The 7,150-nt window shown below is 63.1% G+C and overlaps 1 protein-coding gene across 1 annotated transcript in view; it reads right to left on the bottom strand.

Moving 5' to 3' along the window:
* Window positions 1–7,150, bottom strand: part of NUMA1 (nuclear mitotic apparatus protein 1) — a 34,134-nt gene that overhangs the window by 6,923 nt on the left and 20,061 nt on the right. The window contains exons 7-15 of the mRNA XM_032443378.1: window positions 6,987–7,071; window positions 6,682–6,808; window positions 6,331–6,488; window positions 5,801–5,918; window positions 5,113–5,230; window positions 4,721–4,861; window positions 4,515–4,637; window positions 710–4,123; window positions 44–126 (exon numbers count right to left, since the gene is read on the bottom strand). Of these exons, the coding sequence (XP_032299269.1) occupies window positions 44–126; window positions 710–4,123; window positions 4,515–4,637; window positions 4,721–4,861; window positions 5,113–5,230; window positions 5,801–5,918; window positions 6,331–6,488; window positions 6,682–6,808; window positions 6,987–7,071 (4,367 nt within the window). The remainder of the gene's footprint in view (window positions 1–43; window positions 127–709; window positions 4,124–4,514; window positions 4,638–4,720; window positions 4,862–5,112; window positions 5,231–5,800; window positions 5,919–6,330; window positions 6,489–6,681; window positions 6,809–6,986; window positions 7,072–7,150) is intronic.

Raw genomic sequence — 7,150 nt, 5'->3', positions numbered from 1 at the left:
CATGAGAGCACAGAGACGTGGAGCTGGGGACCCCCCCCAGCACCCATCACCATTTAAGCAGCTGATGCTGTGTGTGTGTGTTACCTGCTTTGCTTGTTCTCTCTGAAATCCCTCCAGCTGCTCCACCTGCGGACAGCAAAAAGGAAAGGGTGGATACGTGGCATGTGCAGGGCTCTGCCCACCACCAACATCCCACGTCTGGAAGCCCCCAACCAGCTCCCGCCCCGAAGAGCCCAAGAAAAGGGTTTGTAGGGCTGGGAATCATAGAATGGCCGGGGCTGAAAAGGACCCTCAAAGATCATCCGGTTCCAACCCCCCCCTGCTACGTGCAGGGTCACCAGCCCAGGCTGCCCAGAGCCACATCCAGCCCTGCCTCGAATGCCTGCAGGGATGGGGCATCCAACTGGGCTTCCCCTGTCTTGTATGGGCCCTAAAATGACCCCTGGCTTAGGAACGGGGATGGGGTGGGAGCAAAGACACGTGGGGGTGGTGAATCTGGGCCCTGGTTGAGGGATGGGGATGAGGTGGGAGCAGAGCCCCGGCTCCTTTGGGAAGCTCACGGGCTCAGCTGGAAGCCAGCACAGCCCTGGGCAGACCCAGCAGAAATGAGTGACACGGAGCCCAGCCCATGGCACAGCCCCATCCCGAGTGCTGTGCCCCCAAACCCACGTTGTGCACCCACCCCGCGCAGCTCCATCAGCCCCTTTACCTGCGCCACCAGCTTCTGCTTCTCCTCCTGGAACTTCTGCCTCTCCTCCAGCACCTTCCCCTTGGCGTTCTCGTACTTATTGCTCATCACCTCCAGTTTCCTGGCCGCCTCCTCAGCCTCCTTCCTGCTGTTGGCCGTCGCCTTCTCTGCCTCCATCCTCACGCGCTCCAGCTCCCGCGTGTGTTTCTCCCTCTCCTGCCCCAGCTCCGCATCCACGCGCTGCTGCCCGCGGCTCAGGCTCTCGCTCAGCGCCCTGTTCTCCTCCTCCATGCGGCTGTTGGCCGCCTGCAGCGCCGCCAGCCTCTCGCTGGAGCTCGCCGCCTCCTTCTGCAGCCGCTGCAGCGCTCGCTCCTGCTCGGCTGCTTTGTCGCGCAGGGCCGGCAGCTCGGCCGCCTCCATCCTGGCCCGGGCCAGCTCTGCCTGCAGCGCGTTGCTGGCCTTCGCCCTCTGCTCCAGGTCGTCGCGGTGTTTGCTCTCCAGCGACGCGCGCTCAGCTTGCAGCTGCTGGCACAAGTGTTTGAGCGGCACCACCTCCCCGGCCAAGGCCTGAGCGCTGCCCAGCTCCTGCTGCAGGGAGGAGAGGAGCTGCTCCTTCTGGAAGCACTTGTCCTGGCAGACCTTCACCTCCTGCCGCAGCTCCTCCTCGCGCTCGCTCTGACAGTGCCGGTCCCTTTTCAGCGCCTCGATGGTCATTCGTTGCTTCTCCATCTCCTCCTGGCACCGCTGCACCTCCACCTTCATCAGCGAGCAGCGCTCGGCCGCCCGCGACGCGGCCGTGGCCATCTCGGTCTGCAGCACCCGCAGCCTCTCCTCCAGCTTCTTGCTCTTCTCCGCCTCGGCCACAATCAGGCGCTTCAGCTCCTTGCTCTCGGCCTCCTTCTCGCTCAGCTGCCGGTGCAGGATGGACACCTCGTGCTCCAGGCTGCCCAGCAGGCTGTTCTTCCTCTCCAGCTCCTGGATGCACTGTGACAGCTGCTCCTTCCAGCCCTCCTCCTGCTGGCCCTTCTCCTGCGCCGCAGCACGCAGTGACGCCGCCTCCTTCTCGGCTGCAGCCGCGGCCGTTCTGCTCAGTGCCAGCTCCTTGCTCTTGTCCTGCAGCTCCTTCCTCAGGTTCTCCATGGCACCATCCTGCAGGGCCTGAGCTGAGCGCGAGGCCTCCAGCATCCTCTGCAGCTCCGCCGCCATGTCCCGGTGCTGCGCTGCTTCCCTCCGTGCCACCTCCAGCTCCACTTGCTGCTGTTGCGATGCTGCAGCTCGGCCTTCAGCCACGGCTTTCTCCAGCCCAGCGATGGCGTCCTGCTGCTCCCGGCACTTCTGCTCCAGCCGCTCCACTTCCGCGCTCAGCATCTGCGCCTCCTTCAGCTTCTCCTGGTAGAGGTCCTGGCTGGAGCCCGACTCCTGCTCTCGGTGGCGAATCTTCTCCTCCAGGTTTTTGAGGGACGTTTCCTTGGCATACGCCGCTTTGATGCTTTCCACCTCAGCGTCCCGGCTCCGGGCAGCCTCCAGGAAGCCCTGCAGCTCGCTGTCCATCTTGGACGCCCGTTCTTTCACCGCTTCCACCGAGGCCAGCTCCCCTTTCAGTTTGCTGACCGTCTTCTGCAGGTCCCTCAGCTCCTCGCCCCGCGAGACGTTCTTCAGCCGCAGCTCGTCCAGCTCACCCTCCTTCTCCTCCATCAGCTCCATGGACCGTGCCAGCTCCTGCTGGTGCACCGAGCGCTCCACGCGCTGCTCGTTGATGGAGTTCTGCAGCTGCACCTCCAGCTCTGCCTTCCGTGCTTTCTCAGCTGCACACTCAGCCCTGGCATCCTCCAGCTCCTTCTGCAGGCGCTTCGCCTCCTCCTCACACCGTGCCAATTCCTGCCCGTGCTTCTGTGCCGCTTCCTGCAGTGCTGCGCTCAGCCGGGCCGCCTCGCTGGCCTCCTGCGTGGCCATGGCCTCCAGCTCCTTGCACTTCATCCTCTCCTGTTGCAGCTCCTTGGAAATGGCCTCGAGTGCTTCGCTCGCCTTCCTCACCTCTGCCTCCAGCTTCACCGCGCGCTCGGCGCTCACCAGCTTCTGCTCCTCGCCTTCCTTCTCCTTAGCACTGGCCAGCTGGGCCTGGAGGGCCCCCAGCTGCTCCTGCTGCTCGCTGGCCATGCGTGCCATGCGGGCTTCCAGCTCCGCCACCCTCTTCTGCTCGGCCTGCAGTTGCTGGCAGGCTTGCCCGTGCTCCCGGCTCAGCTCCTGCAGCCTCTTCTCCATCCTGCCGCGCTCTCCTTCCTCCCCCTTGGCCACCTGGGCCAGCTGCTGCTGCAGCGCTGCCGTCTCCTCCCGGTGCTCCTCCGCCACCCGCTGCAGCCGTGCCTCCAGCTCCTGCCTCCGGGCCAGCTCCTCTCCTCGCTCCTGCAGGGCCTGCTCCCCACGCTGCACCAGCTGCTGCTTCTCCGCCTCCAGCTCCGCAATCCTGGCCAGGTTCCCCTCCAGGCTCTCGGCCGCCCTCCTCTTCTCGTCCTCCAGGATGCCCTCGGTGTTACGCACCGACTCCTCCAGGAAGAGCAGCCGCTCCTGCAGGCGCGTGTTCTCCTTGGCCACCTTCTCCTTGTCGGCCAGTTTCTGCTGGCTCTCCTTCAGCTTCCCCTCCATCTCCCGCAGCTGAGCTCGCAGCGTCTCGGCGCTCCCAGCTTGTGCTGAGCTCTGCTGGCACTGCGCGCTGAGCTCAAGGACGTGGGCTTGCAGCTCTTGGACCTTCTCATTCAGCTCAGCCTTCTCCTGCTGCATTTCCACGGCTGAAGCTTTGCTGGCCGCCTCCAGGCTTTGCAGCTGGCTGCTCAGGGCCACCAGCTGCGTTTCCTTGGCTTGCTGCAAGTGCTGCAGCTGCTGCAGGGCCGCATCCCTCTCCTGGGCAGCTTTCTCGCACTCGGCCCCGAGCTGCCTGGCTTTCCCTTCCGCCTCCTGCGTCACCCGCGCCAGCTCCTCCTCCCTGTGCTTCAGGCTGGCTCCCAGCTGCTCCAGGCGCCGGCTCAGCTCACTGACAGCCTCCTGCGAGGCCACGTCCCGGCGCCGCAGCTCCTCCGCCTGCACCCGCTCCTGCTCTGCCTGCAGCCGCAGCCCAGCCGCCTCCTGCTCCCGCTGCTGCAGGAACCCGCTCAGCTTGCCCACCTCGGCCGTCAGTGCGTCCGCCTGGGCCGTCAGCCGAGCCTCCTGCGCCCGCAGCTCCTGCTCCAGCTTCTCCTTGGCCAGGTGCAGCTCGGAGACGGAGCTCTGCAGGTTGGAGATGTGGGTGCTGAGCTGGACCTTCTCCACCTCGAAGCGGCTGCGCTCCGCCTGCAGGGCCGCGTCCCGCTGGCTCTTCTCCTCCTCCAGCCGCAGGACGGAGGCCTGGAGCTCGATGCCTTTGGCAGTGAGGCTGGACACCTCCTGCTTGAGCTCCTCCAGCTGGTGGAGAGAAAAAAGAAGGAGGGAAAATTTAATAAAAACATCCCCAGACGTCAGTCGAGCAGCACGCGGCAGCTTCATAAGGACTTTGTGGCCACTGAGCCCACTGCACACCCCCAACAAGCCCAGCCCTGCCTTCACTTCAGGCATTTCTGAGAGCAAACCTTTTCCTCCACCGTGCAGAAACAGCCCCATCCCCAGCGGGGCAGCCAGCAGGGAGCTGCAGTCCCAAACACCACGCAGGTAACGTGCTCAGCCCCACGGCATGGACCTGAAGGGAGCACCCAGCTCTGCCCCCTCACTGCTGGGGCACAGCAGGATGTGCTGCCAGGCACTGCTGTGGCTGTTAGAGCTCTGAGCTTGCTCTGATCACAGCCAACCCACCCCGTACCTTCAGCACGTCGCCCATGACCTCTCCTTTCTCCTGCGTGCTGCAGTCCCCCAGCTTGGCCAGCTGCTCTTCCAGCAGGGAAATCTTCCCCTGCAGGATCTCCACCTTCTCTTCCAGGCATTTCTGCAACACAGACATGGGATGGAGCAGGGCAGGATGCAGGGGACGCCTGCAGCTCCCAGCTGACACCGGCCCCAGCCCCTCACCTTTTCCTGCAGCGCAGCCCGCAGTTCACCCTCCAGCTGCGCCTGCTTGGCTTGGGACTGTGTCAGCGCAGCGTTGTGCTCCTCTGAGAGCTCGTTCAGGGCGTCCTGCAGCTGCACCAGGTGGCTGGCGATCTCCCGCAGCTGTGAAGGAAGCGGGGAAGTCAGCTCAGCATAGGAACATTGCAGGACATCCCTAATCCAGCTGCTTGCAGGGCTCCATCAGCCGCACCACACCCAACACACGCAACATTTACAGCCCACAAAGGACAAACCCAAAATGTGCTTCACACCCGCTGCCAACACATGTTCATTTTTAAGGCTGGTGCTGTCCCTTCTCCAAGGGCTGTTTGCAAAATGCCACCAGATGCTGAACAGGAGATGCAGCCTCGTACCTTGAAGGACAGGTCCCCGTTCTCCTCCGAGAGCTGGTTGATCTTGCGATCCATCTGGCCCTTCTCAGTCTTCAAGTCCTGGCATTGCTTCAGGGCCTCGTGCAAGCGCACCAGCAGGCTGGGGGAGAGCAATGGAACATCTCAGCAAGTGCAAGGGAGGAGGGGGCACTGCTGGGCACACCGGTGTATGTGGGCATCTCTGTGTGGGGCTGAGAAAGCCCAAAGTGGGGCCCTGATGAGCCATGAAGCCGAGCATGACTGGGGCTGCTGGTGTTTGAGCTCTGCATGACCTGAACCAGAGCTGCAGGACTCCAGTTAGAACCTCTGCAGCATAAAAAGACTCAAGTGAAGCAGCTCCCGGGCTGCAGATGTGACAGGGCAGAGTGGGACGCAGCGTGGAAGTGACAGCTCTAACCCAGATCAGATCTGATGCAATTAAGAATCAGGAGAGGGATGGGAGCTCAGACCCAACTCCAGCCCAGCTCAGATCTGATGCAACTAACAACCAGGAAAGGGGTGGGAGCTCAAAGAGCCACTTTTAGGCTGCAGCCCATCGTGAGCTCAGCGGCTCCACTGCAGATCCCTGCACCAAATCCAACAGCTGAGCCCCAGCAATGGGAACCTTTAGGAAACAGCCTCCAATATCACCCCAAAAGCTTTCGGGGACACAAAACCCCGCGGGTGTTACCTCTCGTTCCTCTCCCTCAGCTCCTCCATCTCTTTGGGCTCCAGCTGCTCTGCAGTTTGCTTCTCGTTGAGCAGAGCCAAGCGGTCGATGCGGTGCTGCATCATGGTGATCTGAGCCTCTGGGGAGCGTAGAAAACGAGGGTACAGCACCATGGGGAGGGTACAGCACCATGAGGGGGGCACATCACCATGGGGAGAGCATGGCACCATAAGGAGGGCACGTCACCACCCCCCGCTGCCAGGCCAAGCCCCCAGCACAGCGTGGGACCCCCATCCCTCTGCCAAGGGGGAACCTGAGGCACGAGGAGCCAGACTGGGCAGCACTGGCATCAATCAGGTTGCCCAGAGTTTATTAAGGGAGTGAAAAAGGAGGAGCTGGAGCAAAGCAGAGCCAACCCCAACGTGCTCGCTCTGGGCTCCAGCAGGACCTGAGCACGGTTCTAATGGGGTCAGAGCCATCAGCCCCAGACCCACAGGTCCCTGCCCTAGAGATCCCCCCCTGTGCCCATGTCACCCCCCCCAGGCACTGACCCTTCTCGGTGATGAGTTTACGGTTCTCTGCCAGCTCCACCTCCAGCTCGTCCCTGTTCTCCCTCTCGATCGCCAGCTGCTTCTTCAACCTCCGCAGCTGGAACTGGGGGGTCTGCAGGACATCGCCCACGGGTGATGCTGGTGCTGCAGGGATCATGCTGCAGGGGGAACAGCGCTTAGCAGCAGGGACACAGGGCCCAGCACTCTGCAAAGCAGGGCAGGAAGGGGAGCACCGGCTGCTCTGGGTTGGACCAGCTGCTGTGGGATGGTCTGTGCTTGCAGCTGGCCAAGGACACCCCCTGTAACACATGCAGGTCCCCCCCAGAAATATAGCAGAGGCCCAGGACGTACTTGTTGATGCTGGAGGAGGAGGTCGAGGCGATTTTCTGCAGCTCCAGGAAGCGAACCTGAGGCTGGGGGAGCCCCGGCGAGCGCTGCTCAGTGCTGCTGCTGGATGCGCCAGGCGAGGACAGCGGTGCTGGGAGGCAACGAGCAGGTTTTGGGTCAGTACCAGGAGGGGGAAGGCTCAGGTCCAAAGCCCCAAGTGCATAAAAAACACAGATCCCAAATGGGACAGACCCTCCTCCATCCCAGCTGGCAGCTCCCCCAGCCTTTGGGTGCTGCTGGTACCGGGTCCAACCCAATGCTGTGCTCACCCCTGCGCTGCAGGAACAGCTCCAGGTTCTCACTCAGACTCTCCTCGTGGTCCAGCACGAACTTGAGGATGGCGGCCAGCTCCACCTGCGGGATGGGAGCAGTGAGAGCTGGGATCCAGGTGAGCAATGGATGGAGGGATGGGACACAGCTGGGATCCAGGTGA

The sequence above is a fragment of the Coturnix japonica genome, chromosome 1 (genome assembly GCF_001577835.2).
Source record: "Coturnix japonica isolate 7356 chromosome 1, Coturnix japonica 2.1, whole genome shotgun sequence".
NCBI lineage: Eukaryota > Metazoa > Chordata > Aves > Galliformes > Phasianidae > Coturnix > Coturnix japonica.
This window is presented reverse-complemented; position numbering and strand designations above follow the sequence as displayed.